General features: G+C 39.6%; 1 protein-coding gene across 4 annotated transcripts in view; it reads left to right on the top strand.

Annotated features, from left to right (window-relative positions):
- Positions 1 to 13,579, top strand: part of SSH2 (slingshot protein phosphatase 2) — a 288,187-nt gene that overhangs the window by 249,039 nt on the left and 25,569 nt on the right. For all 4 annotated transcript variants that reach the window (XM_012449295.2, XM_012449294.2, XM_012449297.2 and 1 more), the window contains 2 exons: positions 7,422 to 7,468; positions 11,970 to 12,116. In XM_012449295.2, coding sequence (XP_012304718.2) covers positions 7,422 to 7,468; positions 11,970 to 12,116 — 194 coding nt within the window. The remainder of the gene's footprint in view (positions 1 to 7,421; positions 7,469 to 11,969; positions 12,117 to 13,579) is intronic.

Here is a 13,579-nt window from a genome sequence, read left to right as displayed (position 1 = left end):
TATTATATATATTTATGTATATACAGACACAAATATATCAACTTTATTTTTTTAAAAAACAGTTTTACGTTCACAGCAAAATTGAGCAAAGGGTATGGAAATTTCCCATATACAACTTGCCCCAACACATGCATAGTCTCCCCCATTGTCAGCATCCTCCACCAGAGTGGTACATTTGTTACAGCTTGTTAGTCTACATTGACACATCATTATAAACTAAAGCCCATAGTTTACAATAGGGTTCACCCTTGGTGTTGTATATTATATGGGTTTGGACAAATTTATGACATGTATTCACTATAAGAGTATCACATAGAGTTTTTTACTTTTTAAATACACATCTATGTACTTTTTTGCACATCAGCATTGTGTGTATCATATTTTTGAACAAAGGAAAATCTCTTCAGTCTCAGGTATACTTCTATATTCTAGAAAATGGACATTTTCTTTCCATTGGGAATTTTTATTTGGGGGGGAAAAAACTTCAAAATTGAGGAACCCTGTAATTTAACTCCTATCTAACAAAGTAAATGCATGAACAGGTTGTCTAAACATCTTATTATATTTGTTCCTTGGCGGCTTCCTCCCTTTGTTTACACTGCCATATCCTATGTCCAAATCCCTGTCTCTTCTCCAGTGAGTCTGTGCCCTGCTGGCTTTACCAGCAATGACATGGAAAAAGAGGCATTCTAGCTGCAAGTGGTGGTGTTAATTTTCTGCAAAGTCATCTCATCTTGTGCATAGCTGCCATGCCTGGAGCTCAACCAGATTGAGTAAAGAGAGGCAACAGGATTTTTCCCTCCCTTTGGAATAACACTCAGCTCTGCAGTATACTGCACAGAGATCTGTTTATTGGGCAAAATATCCAGCTGATAATGGAAAGGGAAAGTGTAGATTATAGCTTAAATAAAAGCTGCATTGAAAAGAGAGAATTGATTGGTGCGAAGCCAGGGTGTTTCTAGAAAAAGAGATTCTACACCCTTACAAGTGTATCACTTCTCTGAGCTGGAAGCCTTTGCCCAACTAAGTTTCAGTATCAGCAGCTCTCCTGGAGGCTGTCCGATTTGTCTGAGAAAAAGCTAGTGTTGACAGAGACCATTTGCAGAAAAGCAAGCAAACAAGTATGTCGGACACATCACCTGTAATTTTGCTCATGAATTTAAAAAGTAGTCAAAACTTTACTGCTGATTATCTTTTTCACAATTTGACATTACAGATATTTTTGGAATAGTGTTTCCTTTTCAGAGAAAAATTCAGCCTGGGAGAGGATCAGAAAAAAATAGCTAATGGGTAGTAGGCTTAATACCTGGGTGATGGAATAATCTGTACAACAAACCCCCATGACAGAAGTTTACCTATGTAACAAACCTGCACATGTACCCCTGAAGTTAAAAAAAAATTCAGCCTCAAATTGGTTACTTTTACTGTAGATGCAGAGAAACAGAGGGCGTATAAATAGATGAGACTGTAATCAAAAGGATTATTTTATCATATCCATGATTTTTGTCCCTGAATTGGAGGTATGGCATAAACTTCTCTTAGATGGTAAAGTTAATAAAGAGCTTATGCCAGGTTGCCGCAGTAATGTGACTTACGGTATTGAGGCTATAGAAATAGTATGATAAAATATGGACAGAGATACCAGTTCTTGGATATTATGTCAAGTTATATTTATCTTAGCAGAACTCCCACGGTACAGTCCTTATTTGCTCTAAATGTGCTGTCCTCTTCTATTTTACTTGGACAGTTGGACTCCAGCAAGGCTATTTCCTGAGGATAACATGAAACCAGTTACTCGGTCTTTGGGCCAGCGTACAGTGCAAGGGAACCAGAGTAAAAGACAGAAATGAACTTACTTTAAAATGTATTATAGTCTGAAGATTTCATTTTATACTTTGGTAAAATTAGAATATGCTTTGCTTAATTACATAGAACATAATGGAAACCCCCATAGAATTATGTCACCATAAGCCTAAGAAGCATGAGGGGAAAAAATGAGTCTGTGAAGGGCCCCAGAAGTCTAATATACATGGTATTTGTATTGAGGACAGAAAAGTAATTAGACCAAGTGGACTCCAGGTCTTTCAGATTGAACCTGAAGCAGCCCTAACTGTAGCTAGCCCAAGTCACTTTATATGGGCTTCAGTGAGTCAGTAACCAGTGCCTTTAATTTATTTGCCTATGGAGAGGTATCACTTCACACTGTCAGGTTGAACTCTCTCTGGACAGGTAGATGAAAACCAGGGACTTGGTATCCATCATGTCAGTGTTATTTTCATCTAACTGGACAGAGTACCACAAAGGATTTAGGTTTCTAAATTAAGAAGTGAGGTGGTCACATTTCACTGGCTCTAGTTTAAACTCTCAGCCCCTATTGTTTGGCATCTGCCTCCTTGAAGTGCTTTGTGGTTCTTGCCTATTTCTTTGGTGTGGGAGCTTGTTTTCTAAGGTTGAGCAGAACCTTCAGAACCTCCCATATTTTTTAAAACAAGCCAGCAGGGCCCTTGCCTGTACATCACTTACAGACCTTTTCCTAAATGGAATTTCAGCACAGTGTCCTTGAGATCTCCCAGTTCAATGGCCAGATTACAGATCACCCGTAATATGATAGTACTTACACAACACTTGACAATTTTCATAGTGCTTCATCTAATGGTCACATTTGATCTTCCAATTAACAAACATTTGTTGATCCTCTTTATTGTGTGAGGCGTGAGACTAGGTATTTGTACAGTCTGATCTAATTCTGAAAGGAAAGCATGATGAGCCATATCAGATAGGTACTCAGAGAAAGCCGATGGAATAAGGATACAGACAATTAGGAGAGGTCATTAGTAACATCAGCAATAGTGATAAGGGCAGAGGCCAAAGTGCTATGGATTGAGGCATGTGGAAAATGAGGAAATAGCAAAAGTGTTTGATTTTCTTTTTTTCTTTCTTTTTTTTTTTTTTTTTTTTTTGAGACTGAGTTTCACTCTTGTTGCCCAGGCTGGAGTGCAATGGTGCAGTCTTGGTTCACCATAACCTCCGCCTCCCAGGTTCAAGAAATTCTCCTGCCTCAGCCTCCCGAGTAGCTGGATTTACAGGCATGCACCACCACGCCCAGCTAATTTTTTGTATTTTTAGTAGAGACAGGGATTCTCCATGTTGGTCAGGCTAGTCTCCGATCCCCAACCTCAGGTATCTGTCCACCTTGGCCTCCCAAATTGCTGGGATTACAGGCTTCTCACTCTTTGGCCCAGGCTGGAGTGCAGTGGTGCGATCTCAGCTCACTGCAATCTCCACCTCCCGGGTTCAAGCGATTATTCTGCCTCAGCCTCCCGAGTAGCTGGACTGCAGGCGTGTGCCACCACGCCCGGCTAATTTTTGTATTTTTAGTGGAGATGGGGTTTCACCATATTGGCCAGGCTGGTTTCAAACTCCTGACCTCATGATCCACTTGCCTCAGCCTCCCAAAGTGCTGGGATTACAGGCGTGAGCCACTGCCCCCGGCCAGAAAGTGAGTATTTGACTTTATTTCTATGAAGCCATGTAGGAAAGGGAGAAAAAGCAGAGTCTACAGGAGGATTTATGACAAAGAGAGGGGTTTTCCATTTTAATATGGGAAAACTTTGCATGTATAATTTGAGGGAAAGGAACCCATTAAATTTGTAGGACTAGGATGGGAAGAGTGTTTTTGTTTTACAAATAAAGACAGAGAGGTTGGCCAGGTGCAGTGGCTCATGCCTGTAATCCTAGCACTTTGGGAGGCTGAAGTAGGTGGATCATGAGGTCAAGCGATGGAGACCATCCTGGCCAACTTGGTGAAGCCCCGTCTCTACTAAAAATACAAAACTTAACTGGGCATAGTGGCACATGCCTGTAGCCCCGGCTACTTGGGAGGCTGAGGCAGGAGAATCACTTGAACCCAGGAGGCGGAGGTTGCAGTGAGTGGAGATCACGCCACTGCACTCCAGCCTGGCAACAGAGCAAGACTGTCTCAAAAAATAATAATAACAAAAATAGAGGTTAAGCAGTTTGCCCTAATGTCCCCACAGTAGGAAGGGCAGTCAGAACCTGAACCTAAGTTTTCTAATGCTGAATTCCATTTAATACCTTTAATTCTAAAAGAGTAAACTCTTATTATAAAATGTCTGCCCTGGCCAGGCATGGTAGCTCATACCTGTAATCCCAGCACTTTGGGAGGCTGAGGTGGGCAGATCATGAGGTCAGGAGATTGATACCATCCTGGCCAACATGGTGAAACGCGATCTCTACTAAAAATACAAAAATTAGCCGGGTGTGGTGGCACGTGCCTATAATCCCAGCTACTCAGGAGGCTGAGGCAGGAGAATAGCTTGAACCCAGAAGGCAGAGATTGCAGTGAGCTGAGATCGCACCACTGCACTCCAGCCTGGTAACAGAGCAAGACTCTGTCTCAAGATATATATATAAAATAAAAATGAAATGTCTGCCTTTTTAGAAGATAAGAACAGATAGCTCAGAGACATAAAATGGACCTTAAACAATGAAAAGTTGCTCGCTTTTACTCATAAGAGAAATGCAAATTGAAACTACATTGAGACACCTATCAGATTAGCAGAAATTCAAAAACTTAACCACACATTTTATTGGAAAGGTTATGGGGAAAGTGGTGCTCTCATGCATTGCTGGTAGGAACACAGAATTGTTTCAACCTCTATGGAGGGAAATTTAACATTGTCTAACAAAACCATATTCTTTCTTTGTCCCAGCAATCCTGCTTCCACAAATATGAAATACCATTCATAGGAGACGAGTTGAATAAACTGTTACATCACTATTCATGAAGTACTATGCAGATGTAGGAAAGAATAAGGAAGATTTCTATGAACTGTTATATGTATTGGTTTTGAGGATATATAAAATGAAACATGTAAAATGAAAGCAGTGAATAAAAACAATGTGTAGCATATTACTTTTGCGTAAGAATTGGTAATATGAGTAAGAAGTAGCAGTAAGTATATATTGCTATATGTTTGCTTATATTTTTTCAAAACAGAATAAATCAGAAACTAATAAAAATGTTACCAATAGAAATTAAAGAGATAGGAGTGACAGTGAGACTTCTACGTTTACTTTTTAATAAACTTTTGACTTTTAATCACATAAAAGTTTTGCATGCTCAAAATATTAAATGGAAAAGAATAGCAAAAGCACTCTAAAATTGAATGCAAGCCAGGTACAGTAGAATGCACTTGTAGTCCCAGGTACTCAGGAGCCTGAGACAAGAAGATCACTTGAGGCCAGAAGTTCAAGGCTGTAGCACACAATGATGGCACCTGTGAATAGCCACTGAGCTCCAGCCTGGGCACCATAACAAGATCCTGCCTCCAAAAAAAATACAGCTGGGCATGGTGGCTCACACCTGTAATCCCAGCACTTTGGGTGACCGAGGCAGGTGGATCACAAGGTCAGGAGTTCAAGACCAACCTGACCAACATGAAGAAACCTCATCTCTACTAAAAATACGAAAATTAGCTAGGTGTGGTGATGCTCACCTGTAATCCCATCTACTCAGGAGGCTGAGGTGGGAGACTCCCTTGAACCCGGGAGGCAGAGGTTGCAGTGAGCACGCCAGTGCACTCCAGCCTGGGCGACAGAGCAAGACTCCATCTCAGAAAAAAATATATACAGGTTGTGGGGAATTCTCCAAGATAACAAATCTGGAGTCTACAAAAATATCAGTATCATGAAAGACCCTTCCACTCCCAAAGAAAGCAGAAGATGGACTATTTTAAAGCTAGCCTGGGTGTGGTGGCTTACTCTGTAATCCTGACATTTTGGGAGGCCAACATGGGGAAGATCAGTTGAGGCCAAGAGTTTGAGACCAGCCTGGGCAACATAGTGAGACCTCCATCTCTAAAAAACAAAAGTAAAAAAATTAGCCAGGCATGGTGTTGCACACCAGTAGCCTCAACTACTTGGGAGGCTGAGACAGGAGGATGATTTGAGCCCAGGAGTTCAAGGCTGCAGTGTGCCGCTTCACTCCAGCCTAGGTAACAGAGCAAGTCTCTAAAAAAAATAAGTAGACTGGGCACAGTGGCTCACGCCTATAATCCCAGTACTTTGGGAAGCCAAGGCAAATGGATCACTTGAGGTCAGGAGTTCAAGACCAGCCTGGGCAACATGGTGAAACCCCATCTCTACTAAAAATGCAAAAATTAGCCAGGCATGGTGATGCACACCTATAATCCCAGCTACTCGGGAGGCTGAGTCAGGAAAACCGCTTGAACCCCAGAGGTGGAGGTTGCAGTGAGCCAAGATGATACCACTGCCCTCTAGCCTGGACAATGGAGCGAGACTCCATTTCAAAAAAAAAAAAATGTAGCTAGAAGATAGAGATATGACAACTAAATGTGAAGAATGATTATTGATTGAGTGAATATAAAGGACATTTTGGGGACATTTGTGGAAATTTAAACATGTATAATGTATTAGGTTATTGCATTAATGTTACATTTCTTTGATATGATCATGATATTATGTAAGAAAATGTTCTTAGATCATACATGCTCAAGTATTGAAGTTAAGTATAGTGGTACACAAATTGCTCTCAGATGGTTCAGCGGAAAAAAAGTAGGATATACTGAAAGAAAAGGGAAAGAAGGAAAGAGAGCAAATGTGGCAAAATATTAATAATTGATGTATCCTCCAGATCATCTGCAGAACCCCCTCTCCAAAGTTTGCCATTTATCCCTATCTTAAAATGTTACATATCATGCTTCCCTTATCTGTTTGACAGAAGCTGCTATTTCACTCTCTTTTCCTGCCACACACATGTTCTGTCCTTTAACTCCTTAGATCCAACTTAATGCACTAAAAAGATTGTGAGATTTGGAATAAGGTGTAGTTCAAAACATAATAATGCTGCTTTTGTATCTGAAAATTCAGCAAATGTTTATTGAGCACTTGCCAGGTACCAGGCATTGTGCCAGGTGCATGGGTTTCCATAGGGAACAAAAGAGCTGGTTCCTGCCCGCTAGGAGCTTATGTTAAAGGTAGTTAGAAAACAAGCACGTAAATAAATATATAGCTACAAATTGTGATACATGCTGTAGAGGAAAATATCAGATTGCTATGAGCAAGAATAGCAGAAGACATCTAATTTCAATTGGATGATGGTTAAAGACACCTCTTCTGCTCTATGATCATGAGCAAAAATTATTTGAATTCTGTGAGTTGGTTTTATATCTGTAAAAAAGAAGATGAAAATAACGTTCTTACTCTATCATTTGTGAAAACTAAATGTGATAACATATGAAGTGGCTGGCACTTAAAGGGCACTGGGTAGATGTTATTAGTCTTCATTTTAAAAGTTCTGCTCTTTCCCTCACTCATTTTCAAGTATTGTATTTGGTTGTTTTCTAATACTCCTTAACCTTGTCTTTTTGGCTCCATAGGGCTCAGAATGGAATGCCTCCAACTTAGAGGACTTACAGAACCGAGGGTAAGTTCACAAAGTATTTGCTGACACCCCTATGTGACAGAAGTCCCTGTTTTATCTTTACATTTTCCCCTCAAGGAGGTATCAATGGGTAACTTTAATTTTAAGAGTTGCTTCCAACTGATTCTAATCAGATGTAATCTAAGAAAAATAAGAACAGCTATTCTCCCTCTGTTTCATTCCCCCACCTCCCAAGAAATATCAGCTGCTTTAATTGAAAGACTTTGAAAAACAAATGTTTTGTTTTGGTGATGTTTAAAATCAACTTTTTACTTTTATGCAAGAATACATAGAATTGCAAATGTTGGGCTCACAGAGCTGTTCATTCAACATTTATTGAGCATCTTCTTTGGGATAAAGTGCCAGGTGCTAGGGATCCACAGATAAATTAAGACTCAGTCCCTATCCTGTGTAGTAAGCTGCTTGTGAAGACTCTGTAGGTTATGGATGTGAACTGGACAAGCTTCTGAAATTGAAGAGGACCTATCTTATATTAAGAAAATTGTCCCTAAGCAACATGGTTATTAAGTTTGATTGTAGCAATCGAGACTGCAGTGAACATTCAGCAAGTAAAAAGCTACCATTCTTCCCTTATCTAATGCCTACTAAGTTTCTCATTGAAGTTCATTCACTTTAGGAAGTCAGATCATCCCAATAAGAAAAGAGAAAATCAGATCTGAAATTTGCCATGCTAACTCTTCATAGTGGAAAGAGATACGACCAGCTGGGACTCAGAGGTAGTGATGGTTGCTGGCTGCCTGTTTTCTCAGCCATAAGCCTTCTAGTTATCTTTATCATGAGTGGATAAGTACGCCCTACTTCTTCCCCACATGAAAAGTATTTCATAACTGGCAAAATGAACTTGGAACAGGACTTAACACAAATGATTATACAAAGAATTCCAGGGAGGGAATCTGGTTGCTTAATTTAATATTTGAAGTTAAATAAAACTTGGAAAATTTAAATTAATAAGAATTGAGTCTAGAGTTCTTGAAGGCAGACACTGTATCTTAGTCTTGTTTATAGCTTACCATTTGCCTAGCTCAGAGTTGTGTAACAAGAGGGTGCTCAGTAAATGTGAATGAATGATAGGTACATTCACACATATATGAGAACTGTGACTTGCCTAATGGCAGATAAGGAGAGAAAATGGATTAGTAAACTGTGTTGGGAATTCAGAGACTTCAGTTCTAATCCTGTGTATACCATTTGCCTTCTTTGGAAGTGCCCCTGAAGCATAACAGCCCCCTAATTCAACAAGATTAATAACATTGCATCTGCTTTATATACAGGAGTCTCCTTAAGATTTCCTTAGGAGTGGGACAGTGTTTTTTTACAAACTTCCCAAGTCATCAAGCTTTAAAAATTCTGTAATTCTGGCCAGGTGTAGTGGCTCACGCCTGTAATCCCAGCACTTTGGGAGGCTGAGGCAGGTGAATCACTTGAGGTCAGGAATTCGAGACCAGCCTGGCCAACATGGTGAAACCTCATCTCAACTAAAAATACAAAAAAATTAGCTGGGCATGATGGTGGGCACCTGTAATCCCAGCTACTCAGGAGGCTGAGGCAGGAGAATTGCTTGAATCGGGGAAGCCGAGGTTGCAGTGAGCCAAGATCATGCTACTGTACTCCAGCCTGGGCAACAGAGTGAGACTCTGGAAAAAAAAAAAAAAATCTGTAATTCTGGGAAACCTAGATACAGTGTTTAGTATGAAATCTGAGATTTGGTATAGTAGTGTTTGCCAAAAGCATTGGAATCATGTCATATATACATATGAATTTAGAACATAATCTCAGTTGGAGATAAGACCCATCATTTCATTTGCTTCTTAGAAGGCTAAATTATAAAATGCAACTAACTATATCTAGTTGTCTTTAAAAACAGTATGGTCGAATTTCCAGATAGCCACTTAGATCTTGTTTCTTAAATTCAGTGATTGTTAAATTTTAATATGTGAAGAATTACAGTTCAGGGATCTGAACACAAAACCAAATGTACTACCCCATGTAGATAACTTATGCGATTTTTAAGGGTAATTTTGACATTAAGGCCATTTCCATGCAATCTACTGACTTTAGAACCTAACCCAAAGTAAAATGTTACTCTATATAGAGTTATTTGGTACTGAGATGGCAAAAAAGTTTCAAGGAGTTTCAGTTCCAATTGCCAGTGACTGCTTACAGCTCTATAATGACAAGGATTGGGAAGCTGTGTCCTGCCTCTAGAAAGATAGTGCCATAATTCATTACTGAGGTATGGGATTAGAGGTGGGAGAGTGTTCATTTTTATTTTAAATAAAATGAGGAAGTTGAGCGTGGTGGCTCATGCCTGTAATCCCAGCACTTTGGGAGGCCAAAGCGGGCAGATCATGAGGTCAGAATTTCGAGACCAGCCTGGCCAACATGGTGAAACCCCGTCTTTACTAAAAACACAAAAATTAGCCAGGAGTGGTGGCACATACCTGTAATCTCAGGGACTCAGGAGATTGAAGCAGGAGAATTGCTTGAACCCAGGAGGCAGAGGTTGCAGTGAGCCAAGATCTTGCCATTGTACTCCAGTTCTGGGCTATAGAGCAAGACTCCATCTCGGCAAAATAAATAAATAAACAATATAATAAAATAAGGAAAGTGTGTTGCCTGCCTTTTTTCCTTTTTTTTTTCTTCCTGTCACCCAGGCTGGAGTATTGCCTTTTTTCCTAGCAGTTTTATTCAAATATTATTTACGTACCATATGATTCACCCATTTTAAATGTACAGTTTGTTGGTTTTTAGTATATTCACAAAGCTGTGCACCCCATCACCACAATCAGTTTAGAACATTTTTTCAACCGAGAAAGAAAGCCTGTACCCTTCAGGAGTCACCTCCATTTTCCTTCTTACCTCTGTCCCAACAATTCCTAGAAATCACTAATGTTCATCAACTAACAAAGAGCCACGCTTCGGCTAGTTTGAATAATGCTGGTTGTGACCATTTGTGTACAAGTTTTTGGGTGGGCTTATGTTTTTATTTCTCTTGGGTTTATTCTTTGGAAAGGAATTGCTGGGTCCTGCGGTAATTTTGTGTTTAACCTTAGGGAAACTGCTATACTGTTTTCCATAGCAGTTGCACCGTTTTACATTTCTACCATCAGCTTGCTTTTTTTTTTTTTTTCTTTTTGAGACTGAGTTTTGCTCTTGTTGCCCAGACTGGAATGCAATGGTGTGATCTCGGCTCACCACAACCTCCACCTCCCAGGTTCAAGCGATTCTCCTGCCTCAGCCTCCCAAGTAGCTGGGATTACAGACATGTGCCACCATGCCCAGCTAATTTTGTATTTTTAGTAGGACTGAGGTTTCACCGTGTTGACCAGGCTGGTCTTGAATTTCTCACCTTAGATGATTCATCCACTCAGCATCCCAAAGTGCTGGAATTACAGGTGTGAGCCACTGCGCCCGGCTGAGTTTGCTTTCTAAATTTAAAAAAAAAAATTATTATTTTTTTTTTGTAGTAATGGGCTTTGATGCCAAGTTAAAACAGATTCAATTCATGTCTAAGAAAATTTTTGGCCACTTGGCCTTAACCACAGATTTGGTTAGCTCTGGCTGCTTTCTTTTTCTGTATTCATTTCATCAATTTCAGAGTTCGCGTTTATAGAACTTCACATTTTTTCTGAGAAGGAAGCAGCGTCTCAGAGAGAAATGAGTGAGTCCATGTTGTATTGTTGGAGTAAACTTAGACATCCAGCTATGTCTAAGTCCACACAGCATTAAGAAAAGATAGCATTTGATAAATGAAACTTAGGCATGTATTGAGATTTTACAGTGAGAGAGATCACAGAAGACTGTTTTGATAGAGAAACTCTTCTGCAAGCATCTTAGTATGGAAGAAGCTTCAGACACATCACTGCCATAGCAGCCAGTAATGCAGTCGGATGAGTTTAAGGGAGTTTTAAGTCCAGTTTTTCTCTGACTCTTCCAGTTCTGGCCTCATTTGCCTTTTACGTAGTTTAGCAAGAGTAATAGCACAAAACCTAACAATCTGGCATTTAGAAAAATAGGAAGAAATTGTTACTCGTTCACTGTTTTTTTTCTTGGGGCCCATGTCAGTAGTGTGATTTTATACAGATGACTTTCAGATAATAAATTGTATTGCTGATAATTTCAATAACAGAGAAAGTGTCTGATTATGGCCTCAAATTGATTCTTTGGAGTAAAATGAGAGTATATTTTCAGAAGACTATCAAAGATGAGATTGCATAACTACATAAACTGAAAACAGAATTTAGATGTTGAACATAGTGGATAACTTTTTGCTTAATAACTCCCTGGTGCCCAGGTATGCCCAGGAACCCTGTTGTATAATTTCTCTAATAAATATAACCTGTTAGTTTTTTAGCTTTCTTTATTATTTTTGTATTTAATTTCAGCCTATGGAGTAAACAAGTTTTAAGTAAGGAAAAACAGTGCTTCGAATTGGATTTACCCTGAGTAGTGGAGTACATATTCTCCCTTGATTTCCTTGCAGGGTACGGTATATCTTGAATGTCACTCGAGAGATAGATAACTTCTTCCCAGGAGTCTTTGAGTATCATAACATTCGGGTATATGATGAAGAGGCAACGGATCTTCTGGCTTACTGGAATGACACTTACAAATTCATCTCTAAAGCAAAGTGAGTAATAGTCCTACACAATGTTGTGAACCCTGTTCCTATTGCCCTGCACATGGCTGGATCCTGAGGGCTACAGACAACTTACTGATGGTACTCAGGAAAAAGGAACTAAAGAAAGGAGGAGACTGAAATCTTCTTAATCCTAGGCAAAAGACTAGTGACTCACTTTAAGTAAAGCAAGCCCCTGGGAGAAAGTAACCTCATGTTGGCTATTTCCATTGAGCACAGAATTAAAGAAAATAGACTTAGACTGCAGCAAAAGATACAGAAATGAGAGAAGGAAGAAATTCTGAATGAAACTCTTAAGTTGCCAATGGGGAGATTTAAAAGTTACATCATAGAAATTATTCCAGATAGATAGAATACTGGTCCTCCCCACTGAAGACAAGGAGACAAACTTTGGAAATCTTTTCCTCTTCTCTTTGTTTGTATGATACTCTAAATGATGAAATTTTTCTGTGGCCCTTCTGTTGATGTCTTCCTTAAATTAGTTGGCTCTTTTAGTGAAACTATTTTGTATTAACTTAGTGTTTTGTATTAATATCAACACTGCTTTTTTTTTTTTTAAGCCCTTAGGGGTTTCCTTACCAATCCTATTTATTCCTTTACTAGAGAGAACCACAAATGAGCTTGTTTGCCACTCCCTTCAAGTAGGACTATGTTCAAACCATCCTTGGCAGATGAGAAGTGCTTTTGTATTTAAAGTTCTTCAGAAATAATTCCACACTTCTCTTAAGGACCTTCATGGTCAGGAAATTCTTCTCTTAGTTTCCCTAAATCCTTATATTCTAGCTTTGAGCCTATTCCTTTAGTCTCTAGGAAGTACCTAAAAGAGTGTTTTATATTTTTGAATTCTGTTAATTATTCCCAGTAGTAATACCATTCATGCATGCTCACTATTCTCTCATGTAGTATTTTCGAAGATCCAGAGGGGCAGATCTTGTCATCCTCCTGTACAGATGAGAACAGACTATAGAGCTGACATTCAGAGAGGTCAAAGAAGTGGTGAAGATAAAACTTGAACAATGATCTTGCTGAGGTGGGAGGATCACTTGAGTCCAGAAGTTCAAGACCAGCCTGAGCAACATAGCAAGACTCCTATCTCTACCCCCAAAAAAAATTTTTTTAAATTTGCCAGGCACAATGGTGCATGTCTGTGATCCCAACTACTTGGAAGGCTGAGGGAGGTGGGAGGATCTCTAGCCCATGAGATTAAGGCTGCAGTGAGCGGTGGTCAAACCACCGCACTTGAGCCTGGATTTAGGAAAAAAAGAAAAAAAGGTCTCATTTCAGAATCTGTGGGTACTGGAATAGTCTAGGTCTATAAGGAAAAGGTACTAGAAGGCTAGGCCCCAGCCCCCATGAAAAGAAAGGCTAATTTTATTTGGGATTAGGGAGAGACATATGGAGACACCCAGGGCACAACTGGAGGCACTCACTCTCAGGTTTCTCCAAGCATAAGT

The sequence above is a fragment of the Aotus nancymaae genome, unplaced genomic scaffold (genome assembly GCF_030222135.1).
Source record: "Aotus nancymaae isolate 86718 unplaced genomic scaffold, 86718_ANA_hifiasm-v0.15.2.pri h1tg000072l, whole genome shotgun sequence".
Classification (NCBI taxonomy): Eukaryota; Metazoa; Chordata; class Mammalia; order Primates; family Aotidae; genus Aotus; species Aotus nancymaae.
Note: the sequence above shows the minus strand (reverse complement) of the source record. Positions and strands in the feature narration are given on the sequence as shown.